This window comes from Anarrhichthys ocellatus, unplaced genomic scaffold (assembly GCF_004355925.1).
Source record: "Anarrhichthys ocellatus isolate YVR2014 unplaced genomic scaffold, GSC_Weel_1.0 scaffold25, whole genome shotgun sequence".
Lineage (NCBI taxonomy): Eukaryota > Metazoa > Chordata > Actinopteri > Perciformes > Anarhichadidae > Anarrhichthys > Anarrhichthys ocellatus.
The window spans coordinates 2,520,475-2,537,415 of NW_022280055.1; the positions used below are offsets into that span (position 1 = coordinate 2,520,475).

General features: G+C 40.3%; 1 protein-coding gene across 2 annotated transcripts; it reads left to right on the top strand.

Annotated features, from left to right (window-relative positions):
* Nucleotides 1-3,072: 3,072 nt before the first annotated feature.
* esr2a (estrogen receptor 2a) lies at nucleotides 3,073-16,183 on the top strand. 2 transcript variants are annotated; one of them, XM_031861809.1, is made up of 9 exons: nucleotides 3,073-5,183; nucleotides 7,491-8,281; nucleotides 8,861-9,027; nucleotides 9,538-9,654; nucleotides 10,477-10,785; nucleotides 11,397-11,481; nucleotides 12,729-12,862; nucleotides 13,627-13,810; nucleotides 13,987-16,183. In XM_031861809.1, the coding sequence occupies exons 2-9, from the start codon at nucleotides 7,872-7,874 to the stop codon at nucleotides 14,222-14,224; spliced, it is 1,644 nt and encodes a 547-aa protein (XP_031717669.1). In that variant the 5' UTR covers nucleotides 3,073-5,183; nucleotides 7,491-7,871; the 3' UTR covers nucleotides 14,225-16,183. The 2 variants fall into 2 exon arrangements, with proteins under 2 accessions (XP_031717669.1, XP_031717667.1); XM_031861807.1 differs by lacking the exon at nucleotides 3,073-5,183 and having other exon boundaries at nucleotides 7,872-8,281; nucleotides 11,397-11,535; nucleotides 13,987-14,224.
* The last annotated feature ends 758 nt before the right edge of the window (nucleotides 16,184-16,941 follow it).

Genomic DNA, 16,941 nt, shown 5'->3' on the forward strand with positions numbered 1-16,941 from the left:
GGGGGGGGGGGAAGAGAGTATAAAGTACGTTGCATTTCTTTGTTCTAGTTCAGTTGAATCCGGACAACTCGAGTTGCTTGTATTCTGTGTAATACAAATAAATCAGCGTGAACTGAAGAAACTTCAATCTCTCTTGTATTCTGTGGGTGTTCGTCACTGAGTTCCTGTGTTAGTGAGAATCCCGTGATATCTCACCACGAGTCAGATAGCAAATAAGTGTTCGTCGTGTAACGATCGTCGACATTGAAAAAACCACAACAGTGGAAGTAAAGTGTGAACAAACGTAGCAATGCGCTAACGGAGGCAGGAAAAGAGACTGCTATGAGGTAAACATGGATGTAAACAATGTTATTTTCAAGAAAAAACACCAATCAACAATCAACTATATTAGTTTTCAGCTTTTCTGTTATCTGTATGCATTTTTTATTGTATTTTTTTTTTTACAGATAACAGTAATTAATGTGTAAATCCCCATTAATACTACATAATACCTACGATGATGTTCTCCAGTTGGTGAACGTGATCTGGCAAACAACCACCAGTAAATATATTTTGTTTTAAAACTCCTTTGTTAACACTCAGATAGAACTCACCGAGGAAAAATAGCCTTTTTTATAACTCTAAAATCAAAAGAAAGGAAAATCAGTTAAAACTAAATAAATGTATTTCTACCGTTTGCTTGATATTATTTACGATGATGCAGACCTGAGTTTAGCTGAATTTATCTCTTTGATAATTCAAAAGTACTAACTGTGTGTACATATATATATATGCACTTTTGAGATAGTATTAAATATGTGTGGCATTATTTGCTGGCTTGGCTGCAGAATCATAAGCAACTTCCTCTCCGGACTGTTTGCTAATGAGCTCAGAGGTCAGACTTCGGCTGAGCTGCTGGGTGAGTGTCTGCATTTAACATTTAACACCGCTAGTCCAGACCTCAGTAATGTATGTCTGGGGGATAACGATGCGTTAACACCGTCACTGGTCCATGGGAAGCAAACACGAGGAGGTAAACACATGCAAATCAGAACTCTAAGACAAGTAAATGTTACCACAAATGACATATTGGCCTTATTTCTGTTTGTGGCTGCCAAAAAAAATAGACCTCACAGTCAGATATATTATATTTATGTTGCATTGATTCAATATTCAAGCCTATTGATGAGCATGAAATGATGCAAGACTAAATCCACACACATTTATGATTGTTTTTGAATGGTTGATAATCATTTCTTAGATTGAAGCTACTAAGATTGGATGCATTTTACATATTGTTTGTACTGTAAATGCCAAAGTAAACATCATAAGTATCCTAGATGAAGTTACTAACTGGTACCAAGATGACGACGTGGTTTCTATGTGACAGTATCTGCAGAGCTTGTGGGTAGCCTCCAAAATGTGCCCTCAGTGGAAGGGAACATTTAACAAGTCAAATGAGACATGTTTACATGTTTAACATTTAAACAAATGACGTGTATTGTCCAGAATTACCTGATTGATCTAGGCTTGTGTCTGACTTTATTTGTGAGGGAACAGTGAAGTTAAACTAAAAAGTCACAATTAGGATTAGATTGACTGTGAAAACACACCAACCAGGAAGGTGTGGTTTATTCTGACTTCGTAGAGCCACTTTCCTTGAACAGCTGTCAAGTTCACAAAATAATATAAAAGATGGAACTAAGACAGAATTCCTTCAAAATAAAAGCACCTATTTACAAGTAAAAAGGGAGTCTCATACTGAAGTCAAGTTTAGTTGATAGCCATTTTAACATTTCTTCCAAATATCTGTTTAATATTTTTGCCACATTTTTACAAACCGGCTGCTTTATGGACATCACACTCAAAAGTAGAAGGACAGCTAATCATGGATCATCATAAACTAAACAATGTGTTTGGCTATAACTGTGCAAAGCATGTTGTTTCATAGTATTTCTCAAAGAAAAAGTTTAGAAATGCTTTACAGGAAAATAAAAGAATGGAAACAGGAATAAAAGACAATACACGGCGTGAAACACGCAGTATAAAGTATACACATAACAAGCTGTACAATCAAGAGAAAGCCAAAGGAGGCATGGTATTTAATTTAGTATTTGGGTGTCACAGGAACAAGCATTTTTCAGTTTACTCTTATCCACATATTGACGTTAACGCCAATGCTGATGAACGATTGCGAAAAACAAGAAACAGCAAAGTGTTCATGAGGGTGGATTTTATTTTGAAAGCACTGACTGGATCTTGTGTGCACCTTATTGTGTCCGATTTGACATAATTTCCCATAACGCAGCTGGTGATTTGTCTGCGGGCTGACAGCAACGGCCGTGTGTCTTATATGAACGCAATCTGACTGTCGGTGAATTTACTCGGTGTTAGGCCTCCCTGAGGCTCACAGCAGCTCCCCGCACTGTTTATTTCACACTTTACGGGCACGTGACAGCGCAGCAGGACTTCATATTGTCAAACTTTGTCTGCAACTGGTAAGAAACTGGTAAGGTAAGAATATCTCCCTGTATATGAAATTTTACCTATTCATGTTTGGGGTGAATCAGCAGTCTGCAGACAGGGTGGGTGGGTGAAATCCTGTCTGTCCCTCTGATATTTTATTATTGTTTAACTTTAGCAGGCCTGTAAATGTGTGTCAAATGTACTTAGGCTGGTGGGTTAATGGGTGACAGAATAAGCTCCAGCAATAAGTCATTACCAAGATGGTGAGATTTTATTCAATCATTTCTAGGTCAAAACTGGACATAATCAGCTTTTCTCAAAGACTATGTAAAGAAAGATGCTGCTTATCATAAATGTATCACACCCACTGTGACGTCTTATAATCTCAAGATATATCCATAACCATATTTGGATATTCATATAAACCCCTGATCTGATTCGTGTCTATTTTGTGAATCAGGGATTTGGGCGTAATTAAAGAACCTAATGTGAATATTTGCCTACTTCAAAAAAGCACTCATCTCTGTGTAAACAAGCAGCTGCGATGCAGAGGAGCTCGCAGAAAGAATTCCCCCTGTTTGAACTTTGCATCTGATGTTGGATCACCACAACAATCTCCAGTTGATTTATTCTAGTTTTTTAGCAAATTGCTCTTGTCACACTGCTGATTGCATTTATTATACATTATATGTATTTGTTTAGAGACTGTTTTCACTGTAAAGATCTTTTTTGGTTTGGTGTCATGCAGAGATTTTAGGAAATGCAAGGAAATTAATGTTATAGTTCCGTATATTATTTAGAGAGGTTAACATTTTCATTGTCATTTTTTTTTTTTTTTTTTTATTCGGAACATCCTTTATTATAGAGCAGTGAAGAATGTGACTTAACCTATCACACCGCCTTCTATGTTTAATGTTCAAGTTTAATTCATAAGTACCTGCTGTAACTGTAAAGCAGACATCTCTTGCTGTGAACCCGAGGTTTTTTTTTCTACAGCGGGGCAAACAATTCACTGAGATTTTCCACATTCTCTGGTGCTAATCAGCACTCCCACTCCCTCACTGTATATAGTAATGTATGGCTTCTTTCTGCCAAGCGGCTCTCGCATCTGTTTCCGGCTGACTTTAGGGATGCAGTGAGGTTTTAGGATGGGAAAACTACATGACCTTGGGCTTTTGTGTAAAAGGCATGCACTTCTGGCTAATGACCAAGAACAGTACTGTCACTTCAGATATTGCTTTATTTGGCTTTGGGATTTGTGTATACTTTTGGGGGACATGCTCGGTGCATGTCTGTATGTGTGCAATGCATTTAATGTATAAGCTGCATGAATGTTTGCCAACTGTATGAATATTGAGGTTGCCTGGTGTCCAATCTTCCATACCAAGCCAAAAAACGCTGTACCTACATATTTGTTAAGACCAGATTTATACATTCTTCCCTGTTTCCTGCAGTAGAACAATCCATTTTGATGCTCAAACGTCTTAATTATTGAGTTTTGTTATGCTACACGAATGAGACAGAAGCTAAATTCAATTATATCGAAATAACAAAGCAACAGTGGACAAACTGCTAAAAGCTAACTAGCACTAGCTAAGTAGCACTAATTGCCGCCTCTGCCTCTTGAGGAGTTTACGTGATTTGATGTGGTTAAGATGCCTTTAAATCACATATTTAAATGTATTTAATTAAAGGTTCCTTTTATTAAACTAGCTAATTAGTTCAAATAGACAAGAAAGTTGAAGAAGCAAGAACATATTTTGTTTGTAGATGTGTTTTTTGTGCACCCTTTAGATTGCCCCCCCTAGCGCAGTACCTAGCCTAAATGTTGCTATATGCAAGGTATGTGGCAATGGTTATAATCAGCCTGAAAAGACATACAATTTAAGTATTAACAGTTTATAATTGTTATGCACAGTTTGGCTAAAAAGCGGCAAACTTTTTTTTTGTTCCTTTTTTTTATATTGGTGCAGTTACTGCTCTGTGCCTTTTGATGCACTATAGAGAGCAGCATATACTCCTGCAAAGCAGCTGACTTGGATGCTCTGGACTACACACTATCAGACCTGTGTGTTCTGTATTATAGCCCTGTAAGGTAGTAATGGTGGAGAGACACCTTCCTCAAGACATTTAAACCTCACACCTTAAAACTTCATTTCAATAAAGCCACGGTGGTTTACTGTATATTCCTTAGCGTTTATTGTCCGTGTGAGCTGGAGGAGAGCAGAAGGTTTTCTTTCACAATTAGCTGCCAGCTGCTGGAGAGTGTGACAGTGAAGCGGTTTGAAGGGTAGGTCAAAGCTTCAAAGGAAACTCTTCCACATCTGCTTTCACCTCCAAATGGCAGATGAAGCAACCAAATGTTGCCACAGTCTCTTTTCTGTTCTCTTAAAGTGACTCATTTGTTTTAGGAGTCAGTTCATTGGCTACAAACACAAGGGCGTTGGAAACTTAGTGAAACGAAACAGCGCTTTCCTTTAAATTGCTTTCAGGAACATATGACCTGTAGATCTTTACGATAGCCTCACAAGTGTAATGACATTTTTATTTGCGTTTGCGTATTATTGATGGTAGGGCCGCATATTTTGATAAGACGGTGTATTACTTCATTTCATCAATCATTTTCCAGGATTGGAGCAGAAACAGATGACCTGGCAGGCGGCGCTAATAAACCTCAAACGCAGAATACCTCCAACTCGTTGATTTCCTGCCATCGCATCAGTCTAGAATGATTTTGGGTAAGAACTGATGAACCCAAAGGAGATGGAGGTAAAGCCATCCTCCTACCGCCAACACACTCGGTACTATCAGCCAGAAACAGATCGTTTATCATAGCAAATTTCATTTAAGAATATAATGAATTCTGTTGCCCTTGAAGCTGTTGTAACAGCTGAGAGTAATGGACTTTCGTAGTATCTGTGAAGGCTAATGTGTCTGAAACATCACAAAGTCAAAAATCATGGTGGTCGACCCAATCGCAACAATTTGAACGTGAAAACTATCCTCGTTGTTGCACCGAATTCAAAATGCATAGTGACAAGTGACTTATTCAGCATGTTAACATTTTTTGTGAAAATGCTAACGTCAGGGTTTGAATGTGAACCTAAAACAGCTGAAGACTGACGCCTCTATATGACCTACACGAGCACATAAGATCATCAGCGAGAATATTTGAAATGGTTCCGCTTTTGTCCGCAGGGACCGCCAACATCAACACACAATGAACGTCCCTTGTAACTTTGTCTAATTTACCTTATTTATTCTTACATTCACTTTTTTTTCCTTTTTAGATGCTAACCCACCTGTTATGTGTCCACACTTCTACAATGAAGCAAAGGCTTCAATAAAAAAAAGCCTCTCTTGTTTGTTGCAAAGCGTCAGTGGAAGTCCTGGATCTCTTATTCTAGACGCAACAATACGGTCGTAGACTATTGGAAGATTCTGGGAAGAATTGTTTTAATATTTGATTTAGCGTGTCATGACTTTCACATACAGCAACTCAAGAAGTAGCAGTCAGCTGGTGGTAAAAATGAAGTAGCTGGAGGGTTGTTGACAATGAAAGCAATGATCGGTACGCTTAAATGACTCCATTCCCCAAAGTGTTTCCACAGATGTAAGCGAGATTTATCCGCTGACATTTTAATGTGATGTCATAAAAATTGATATTGCCGATTTACACGGTAACAAAAATATTTAATGATCCCATGTGCTCGTTGCAACTTTGTGAGGTTAATTACCGCCAGTTTTCAGCGGTGCTCATTTTAGGGCTTACTGCACAAGACTTCAGCTACTCCTACAGATTATTGACTTTTGTTGGCAAGCAAAACCAAAAGAGTGTCTCAGCCGTATGGGAAGATTAACGGACCCTTTCTTTCTTCTGGATTAATTATGACTTCCAAAAGTCAGCTTCATGCCAGAAAGGTGGAGACAATGTGTACCAACTTCGGCTGAAGAGTCCTGCCACCCACGAATGATTAACTCGTCTGGATTAGCTTTATCTGATGTCGTAAGAGTAAACTAACATAGACTGTACTTGTGTGTGTTATATATATTGATCTACCAGCTGTCTGTCTGCAGTACAAAGTAAATCCTGATTTCCTATTTCCTCTCGTCATTTTCAGACACTGCTATTCTAAAAGAAAATCCACCTTGCAGCAATATTATTTTATTCCAACTGGAAGCTTCTACTTCTCAGACAGTGTTTGTCTTGTGTGTCTGAATAATGAACATAATCAGTTTTATTTGAAAGAAGAATCGGTGTGTGACTTCGTAGAGCAAAAATCTAAATTCGTATGACTTTTTCTGAAGGTTTTCAATCACAGACAGCCAGAAACTGTATTTTTTAAAAACATGTTTTTTTTCAACTAAGATTATTGGCTGTCTTAAATGGATTTTTTTTTTTTATACAGGCCCAATGCAAGATCTTGATTTGTCCTGCATTTTCAAAAACGTATTTATACTTTTTGTTTTACTTGACTAAAGAGCTCCACTGCTAGGAAAAATAAAATCCTAAACAGACATCACAATTAATGTTTTTGTAAAATGACAACTCAGAATTTTACGTTTATTTAGTTCATAGAAGTGTTTGTTTATGAAAGTTAGTTTCATTTAAAGAATATATATATATATATATATAAAATAAATAAATTTAAAAAAACTGGGTCAAATGTGACAAAATGTCACTATGAAAATACAATTTTACATTTTTTTGAAATGTATTTATTTAGCAAAATAAAAAACCTCTTACAATTTAAAGAAAAATATTACCTTGGGATCTATGATATAAAGACATTACTTTTGACTCTATCTCACGGCCATCTTCAGCAAATAGATCGTGCTCAGGTGTCATCACATTACTCACGTGATAAGAAGATAAGTGGTCACACCTGTTGCCTGGTACTGTCATTCACTTCTTTTTTTTTTTTTTTAAAGGAATTGGCAGACGCAGCCCCTACTGAGAACAGACTTAATGTCACAAAATTCACCATAACACTTCACAACCAGTACTTCAGCTGAAAACTACTGTTTCTCTCTTTGTCTTGCAGGTGGATAGCGCTCCATGTGCGACCACTCAATGATGTGACATGGCTGGACAGAGACTGAGCACTGAATATCTCCCCTGCTCTGGGAAGAACGGACTGTGTTCACTACCCTCTGGATATCAGTTTGATCATGTGATCCATCTTGCATTTTATGGGTGAGCAGAGTCAAGTCAGCCAAAGGAGTCATTCATCGCTCTGGGAGTCTACAATGTGAGCTCATGAGAAACATTAAACAACGCCGGCCTGTGTTGGTAGATCTGCTGGTCTTTGCTTTGGTATTTCAAAGCCAGTGAACTTGACACCAGGAGATAACTCCATCCTAGGCTCATATTCTTTGTTGATGATGCGTTAAAGCCGGGGATACGGAGACCGTCTATAGTTGCGATGGCCGCTGCCTCCTCCCTAGAAAAGGATCAGCCCCTCCTCCAGTTCCAGGAGGTGGACTCCAGTCGAATTAACTGTCGCGTCCTTCCTCCGGTCCTCAGCTCCTCCTCTCCTGGCTTTTCCCTGGAAACAAGCCAGCCCATCTGCATCCCGTCCCCCTACACCGACCTCGGCCACGACTTCACCACCATACCTTTCTACAATCCAACTATCTTCACTTATGCCAGCCCGGGCATTTCAGACTGCCCCTCCATCCATCGGTCACTAAGCCCCTCCTTATTCTGGCCCAGCCACGGCCACGTGGGGGCACCCATAACCCTGCGCCACTCCCAGACTCGGCCTCAGCACGGGCAGCCAATCCAGAGTCCATGGATGGAGCTGACGCAGCGGGACAGTGTCTTAACAACCAGGTAGGATGGCGCATCACGCCCTCACTCTGGCACACACTGTTTTACCTCTCACCCAAGCTCACCTGTCTGTCGCAGAGCGGCAGCTAATGATCATTTTAAATCATCACTTAATCTGCTGATTTATTTTTGCGATTAATTGAACTGTTTAGTTTAAAACATGTCACAACCTAGGTCATGTTTTGTCAGACCAACAATCCAAACCTTTAACTGAGAAAAGCAGCAATTACTCGCATGTGACAAGCAGTTAACTGCAACTTTTGATTTCATATATGGCTCAACTTATTAATTGATTTTCAAAATTATTGAAGAATGCTGTCAACCGACTAATTGATGAATCAACTAATTATTTCAGCCCTAGTCAGTATTCACGGTTAAATTTTTAATACAAAAAATTACTGTAAAAATATAACTGAAAATGATCATTTGTCCTGTCTCTTTCAATTATTGCCTGCTTAACGAAGGCTGCAAAAAGCCAAAAGAATCTAAAGATGGTAATGATTCATTGAAACATCCTGCTCATTAAATGACTCATTCCACGTGTGTTTTGTCTTGAAATGATGACTGAAACGTATCTGTTAGTAAGAGTGTGAGGAGGCGTTCTCAGGACAGCGAGGAAGCCGTGGTGTCATCTGGCGGGAAGGCCGACCTCCACTACTGCGCCGTGTGTCACGACTACGCCTCGGGCTACCACTACGGCGTCTGGTCATGTGAGGGGTGCAAGGCCTTCTTCAAGAGGAGCATCCAAGGTGAGACACGGAAATATACAAGATAGTCGTGATAACTTTGTTGATCCCTTAACTTTTCCTTTAGCATCATCATGAGGTCAACATTTTCATTTTAACCAATACTATAGTTTTCCAGATATTTGGTCATAAATCATTCAACTTTGGCTTTACTCTGTGTTTAGTGCTATTTAGCATATAAGATGAACATGGCTGTAGATTTGTGTTGAATTCTCAAACTGCAAAACAAGAATTTGCATCATTAACACTGAATGCTATGAGAATTTTAATACTAGCACATCATAGAACAGTTGTAATCCAGATTCATGAGCTCATACATGATTGAATTACATCACAAATGTCATCACCTTTAGCAAGTGCTCATTTTGCAGAGAGACGGTGCCTCAAAATGCATTTATTTTCTTCTACTTTTCTCATTTCATCTCTGCCACTCCCCATCCATTATTCCTCTCTAACTTATTTAGTTTTTCTTTTTGTCCTCATCTTTTCTCCTTCTTCTTGTTGTCGTCTCAGGACACACTGACTACATCTGTCCAGCAACCAATCAATGCACTATAGACAAGAACCGCCGCAAGAGCTGCCAGGCGTGTCGCCTTCGCAAATGCTGTGAAGTTGGCATGACCAAGTGTGGTAAGTTTCTTTATATTCTCTTATTTCTTATTTCTGCCCGCAAAGAACATTAAACTGTAACCAGACAACATATCATCTCTTTTTTTTTTTTAACCAAAATGCTGTTCTGGTTGTCATCTTGTCATATGAAAAGTCAGGTGATTAAAAGTTCCCCGTGGCTTTGTTTGTTCTAGAGTGCTTCCCTCCTTTTCCCAGAGCAACATGATCCCGCTCCAGCAGCCAGGAAAGGTGGTTCTTCGATCCAACGTAAACTTAATCTGTTTAACAGCTGCTAAAAAATGTGGAGAAGATTGCTGTTTGCTGTCTGGGATTTCTAGCGACCCACACTGCATTCAGTAGTTAAAGCAGCCATAATAAAGATTTTTAGCTATGTATTCTCGCAGCTTTATGAAGCTTTTTGAGGAATATCGACTTATTAAACTGTCCTTTCCAGCAAAAATCAAACAAAAAACCCTCTAAAAAATACACTGTTCACCACCTGTCCTGCCTCAAACCGCAGTCAGACAAAATCGGCAACTAGCTGGTGAACATTGTGGATCGTTTAGCAGCTTAAGAGCCAGATATTTCCCTCAGGAGACCAAAGACGGAGCTGCTGATGATGCTCCATATCTATAGGAGGTGTTAATAAGCGACTGTTTGCTAATATGTTCATCTGATTATGATGATATGTCGGTGTCGTTTTCACAGCTTTTTTTTACTGCCTCCAAGAGGCCAAAACATAAATCCTGAAAACCAAACGAGCAATTGTCATATTTCACAAACCGTATGGATGGTGAAATATGTCCAGCACAATTGTAAAACGGCTTGTTTTCGTTGTCTCAGGTATGCGAAAGGAGCGTGGAAACAAAAGGAACCCCCAGGCGAGGCGAGTGACCCGTCTGTCCTCACAGGGCAGAACCAACGGACCAAAGATGTTGGCCGGACCAGCGATCGGTTTGTTAAACGAGCCCCACCCTCCCGCACTGACCCCAGAACAGCTGATCGGGCGGATAATGGAGGCGGAGCCGCCGGAGATCTACCTCATGAAGGACATGAGGAGGCCGCTGACTGAAGCAAACGTCATGATGTCGCTCACCAACCTGGCTGATAAGGAGCTGGTTCACATGATCAGCTGGGCCAAGAAGATTCCAGGTGTGTCTGGGTATGCAGGGAACCTTTAAAGGAAAATTACAATTAATTTTAGTGACGTTACATTCGTTGAGATATGCATAATAGGATCACATTCCTCAGTGGCAGCTCAGTCAGCTGTACACCTGAGTTACCGACTGTATCTTGGCCAGCCGCTGTAAGTGTCTCGGCTTTATTCAGCATGGGAGTCGAGTCTGTGCTGATTGTGACAGACTGCTTGTCTGCACAATATGAAAGTTTTAAACCAATGGAAGGCTGTGACTTCAGGCGATTTTCAGCCATGGATTCTCTTCCATTGCTTCAGGCAGACACCATGACCCAGAAACCTTTTACCTCACCCTGAGGTGACGTGTTTGTGTGTCCCTACTAGACGGAGTCACTCACAGTTTTGCTGAAAACAGATAACAGCACAGGTCATACACTGTCAGTGGGTACATGGCCCCAAAAATGTTGTCCTTAACTTGCTTCTGACCTGATTTGGATACATTACCTAATGAATAAGGACTGCAATCAACCTAGCACTAGTTTGGACACGATGAGTGCTGCTTGTCGTCTGTGTGGAGCATCACTGGCAGCACACGGTTACATAATGTTTGATCATGTCATTTCCTCAGGGTTTGTAGAGCTCAGCCTTTTGGACCAAGTGCACCTGCTGGAGTGCTGCTGGCTGGAGGTGCTGATGATCGGACTGATGTGGAGGTCAGTGGACCATCCGGGGAAACTTATCTTCTCCCCTGACCTCAGCCTGAGCAGGTACCACCGCCGACATCTCGCATATCGACCGCACAAGCTTGATTTAAAGGGAGAGTTTGGCATCATCATCATCATCACTGTGGATGTAGTTTTACATAGTTTACTATAGTTTTATTGTTAGTGGCGGGGTCCGCCATTATCGCACGATTCAAATTTCTTTCACACGCACATTGGATTCACAGGAAACTATGCATATATCTATTACATCGTTACTGGTGTATGTCTGACAAAGCAGCTGCTCAAGGAGTGTTTGCTGTGTTAAACTTCACTTGCTGTTACCACAGTAACCACGGGTGTCACAAAATCAACCAGGACTGAAATTTTAATAATTTTGACGAGGATTCCACTTGAAGTTGTAAGTCTTTTTTGTTTATTTATGATTGGAAAAAGGAATACTGGTGTTTGTCGTTTGTTTTTTCTCCTCAATTATCAACATCGGTCTCGGTATCGGTATCGGTCTTAAAAATGCAGTGCACGATGTGCCCCAGCCTCCATTTGTTTAGAGTACAATGAACTGAAATCAAAGATCATCCATCCCACGTTCAGTGCAAGGCCGGCCACAATGCGATTTAGATCATACTGCTAATGACTAACAAAGATATAGCTTAATTTCCAATGTGGGAGTTCAAACTGCTACCTCCTCCGCAGCACTGTCTTTTAGAAACTGATGAGCATCTGTGCTTGCACTCAATGAGAAGTTTCTGCTGCTTCTAAAGCTTGAACAAAGCGTCTTGACCTCTCTGACTCACCGACACTTCCTTTGTGGTGGCCTTTATTATCATATCATACCTTCGAAATAGTGCAGTGCATGATCTGCAGCCATTGTTTGTAGGATTTATTTTGAAAAGTAACGGGTAACTAAAGCTGAATATTTCCTTCTGAAATGTAGTGGAATAGAAGTATAGAGTAGAAAATGTACTCAGCTACTTTCTACGACTGGAATCTTCTGCTATTTGTGCAACTTTCAGTCAAACTCTGTTACAGAAGTGTTAATAAAATTATCTAATAATCCAGCCGAAAATTCCTTAACGAACATATTAACTGCTAAACAAGTACCGCTCCATTGCCATCTTTTGGATGTTGGTGGGAGTTAAATCCATGCTGCATTTTTGCAAAATGTCACAAGATTTCTACCTAATTTCCCAAAAGGCAAAACAAATAAAGGGAGGTTTCTGCATGTCTTTGCATGATAGAGAAGAGGGGAACTGTGTCCAGGGGCTCTCAGAGATCTTTGATATGCTGATAGCTGCTACGTCCAGGGTGAGAGAACTCAAGCTCCAGAGAGAGGAGTACGTCTGCCTCAAGGCCATGATCCTCCTTAACTCCAGTAAGTGTGTGTGTGTGTGTGTGTGTGTGTGTGTGTGTGTTTACATACACTTATAAGGCCTTTGTGCAGCCTATGTCCTCTCTATGTGTGTAGGTGAGACAAGGAGATGCATGTTTGTGTCTGTGACGCTTCACTACGTGAAGCCACAGTTGAGTGATTGGTGTCTCAGCATGTGAGCTTGTCTGTGCGTGAGTCTGCACAGGGTTGGCAAGGGGACCAGCTAAATAACTTACCAGTGAAAAGCCTAATGGGAACACTGTGTATGCTCTCGTTGGTTCTGCTGAATGCTCGCAGCAACAAACTGTGCCCGTTTGAGAATGAACATGGTCAGAGTCTCACTGGTGAGCAGCTATTCCGTGGAGTAATTAACGTCAGACTAATGTTTCTGTTTTTCCTTTTGAATCCCGCAGCCAGCGAGTCGAACAGGGCTCATAGTTTTTGCACCAATCTCCTCAATTTTAGCTTTTCATGTGTTTGAACATTTGTGTATAAGCAGGATGTAACCTTGTAACATAATTGAAAAGTTATACAGTAGTTTGTACAGTCATGGCTTAATTCGTTTTAGATATTTAGACAATATTTATTTCAAAATAAAGGCTTTGACTAAAATGAAGGCTAAATAAAGCAACTAATTATCATAAAAGTAGTCGGAGATGAAAAAGATTGGATGTCGATTTATCCAATCGCACTAGAATTGTCATTATCATCGACGCACCACCTGTTTGTTAAAATCAAGATGTCCGCTCCTCTCCGTGTGTCACCAGACATGTGCCTCAACTCGTCGGAGGGCAGCGAGGAGCTGCAGAGTCGCTCCAAGCTGCTGCGTCTTCTGGACGCCGTGACGGACGCTCTGGTGTGGGCCATCGCCAAAACCGGCCTCAGCTTCCGCCAACAGTACACCCGCCTCGCCCACCTGCTCATGATGCTCTCACACATCCGCCATGCCAGGTAAAAGGACCCCATAGTCATGGATGTTCTCAATACAAAATTGCTAATTTATGTGTTGGAGAGAATGGTACCTTCATGACTAAGTTGCTGATTTTTGTGCACTATTATTAAACAAAGCACTTGCCTTCGGTACTCTCTTCTTCTTCTTCTTCTTCTTCTTCTTTCCAAACATGCAGCAACAAAGGCATGGACCACCTCCACTGCATGAAAATGAAGAACATGGTGCCTTTGTATGACCTGTTGCTGGAGATGTTGGACGCCCACATCATGCACGGCTCCCGTCTGCCCCGCCGGCCTTCCCAGCAGGAGCCCGGGGACCAGGCGCAGGTTGCTGCTCGGCCCCACGGCTCCAGTAGCGGACCCTCGGATACCTGGACTCCCAGCAGCACTGCGAGCGGAGGTGAACGGAAGTAGTTCGATGCAATGAGTTTTCACCGCTTTTGCACGAAAGTAATTCACGAGACTGATGAGACTTTTTGCTGGAACATTTGGCTGAATTCTGTGACAACGTGTACTCATGATAGTGAACTTTTGAATCGTAGGACGTTACTCTGCAGACAGACCAAACTCTCTGTATTCACAGCCTTATCACTACATATTGAAAAATTAGAATGGAAACCAATTCTTATTGATAATTTGGCCTGGAGCACCAGCTCTTGTTTAAACGTTGATGTAATATGTTACTGCCATGATTCTCTTGAGCTGAGAAGCTAATTTCATATTCAAATATTTATCGTCCGTGTCTGGTATTGTTCTGGAGGTCCAACAGAGAGCGCTGGGTGTAAATAATGACAAAAAGAGATATGCACAAGCCCTGTTGGATATAGATGGGTTTGGGTGATGCGATGATATATAAAAAGACAATAAAGTGAATTGTTAATCTTATTTCGAGGTAGCTGTTTATTTAATGGCTGAGTGTATATTCAATTTGCATATTTTTTTTTTTTCATCCAAATGATAAAATACCTAAAAAGGTATTTATTTCTCTGGACTAGACAAACATTCCCATCTATTCATTTAATCTATAAATTGATCAATACCACTCTCCCATCTCTGCGATAAATAGGTATCGCAGGCGGTTAGCTTAGCATAAAGACGGGGGAAAACAGCTAGCTAACGGCGCCTCTGAAACTCACTAATAATATATAATGATATGTTGGTTGTTTAATATGTACAAAAAACATAACCAATGTGACATTTTAGGGTTTTTTTTTGTACAGATTAAACAAATGAGATATGTTGGTGAGCTTTAGAGTTGCTGGTAACAACAAGTTTCTGTCATAATTGACGTACACAGACATCAATGGTTTCGATCCTCTCGTCTAACTCTTGCCGAGAAATGCAAGCAAGTGTACTCTATTCACTATTTATTTAATGCAAAATTACATATCATGTGATAGAAGACGGTATAGTTATTTAGTTAGCATTCAACAACTACAGCACCTGTAAGACTTTGAACGCATACATGTGGCTAAAATATGGGAACTGCTGCTAAATGCTAAAAATTGTTTTGTCTTGGTTAAAATGAATAGAAGTCCATTTTAGTAGTAGACGTAGATACACATCTAGCTTAGAACATTGACAGACAACATTTCAGTTTCAGGCCACTGAAAGATTGAAAAAGTATTTGAGAATTGAAACCAGCTGTTTTGTCAGAGCAGGGCCTATTCCTGCTCCTACTGACCACTAGAGGGCGCTTTACAGCTCATACTCACACCTGAGGGCCTTCTGTAGATTGGTCAATTGTCCCTGTACAGTCCTGGCTTCCTCATCAGAGATATAACATGTGTTTTCAGAGAGGAAAAAGTATCATAACCATTATTGCTCTTAAGACAACATTGCACTCGACCTGTGAAGTTTTGCTTAAAGAACAGGAAAATTATTTTTGTATCTTAGAACTGTCTACAGTAGCTCGTCATCGTGTGCACAGTCGTGCTTCGACAATCAGGATCACTGCAAGAAGGGCGCATAATATGTAAATATATGCTTTTCCTCTGGTCACACTCTTTATGCATTCTTGCAAACTGTATTTTGACTGTGTACTTAGGTTGTACTTTATGTTCCCAGACAATATTGTGATAATGTGCCTAGTTTGTTTCTGGTGAAAGGACTTCTGGGTATTCCATCAATTATCAAACGGTATCTCCAGTGTGTTCCACCATGCAGTTTGACCGAACTACGAACTATGTTGTTTTATATTTTATGTCTAAAAAGATACGTTTACACAATTATGTGTATAAAACTGCCTTAATTATGTACGGTTGGCTTCATAAAAGTAACATTGCAATTTTAACTGTTTGATGTAAAACAATGGAACGTCATAAAATGAATGGATAATGCATACATTTGAATTAAAAAACATCTGATAAAAGCTAAGCAAGGACTTGTTTACAGTCACTTTTATACTGAAATTTTGTGATTTGATTTTTTTTTTTTTTTTCTTATTTGGCTTCCAGCTGATTTTCCAATCATTGCTGGAATTTGCACGGTGGCTTCTACAGTAGCTGAAGGATATTTAAAATATCTTACCTGTTACTGCCACTGCTACAGTATGTCTTCTGCTTTACCCCTCCATATTTAGGCTGCAGATCTTTGCATTATTCAACTAACATATCAGCTTTTTTGTTAACGTGGTGTTTGTCATGATTGAAATACAGTTAAATGGGTGGTTTGTTTGTGAAAAAAATACAAAATTCTGTTCTCAGATCAAATCTTGATGAATAGAAATACAATTTCTGTGCGTTTCAGTGTGACAAAAATACAACCTGTGTTTTTCCATTATGTTCTCCGAAATGTACTTTGGTAGGAGAAAAAAAGACGATCATGTGGGCCGTTGGTGTGTAGCGTAACATGGGGTAGAAGGACCGGGCAAAGTTGTTGGCCCCAGTACAGCCGGGGTTGCTCTCTGACTGGGGAATCAGACGGAGGAGGAGGGGGAAGGGGAAGGCAGAAGGAGCCAGGTGAGACATGTCTTCTCTCTGCATGACACACAAGACACATGGATGTTTATTACAGGAAATACACACTATTGAGTGATGAGGACATACCTCAACGAAATCAGGAGAGTCTGAAAACACTCCTGCGTATCTGCAAGTAAACCTTTCTCACTAAAAGGCAAAATACGTAAGTCT

Bases quoted from the DNA above. Each gene is read 5' to 3' on its own strand.
- esr2a (XM_031861807.1), top strand. From the start codon at position 7,872: ATGGCCGCTGCCTCCTCCCTAGAAAAGGATCAGCCCCTCCTCCAGTTC. The intron at 9,028-9,537 runs GTGAGACACGGA...TTGTCGTCTCAG, and splicing joins CTTCAAGAGGAGCATCCAAG to GACACACTGACTACATCTGT. The intron at 12,863-13,626 runs GTAAGTGTGTGT...GTGTGTCACCAG, and splicing joins CATGATCCTCCTTAACTCCA to ACATGTGCCTCAACTCGTCG.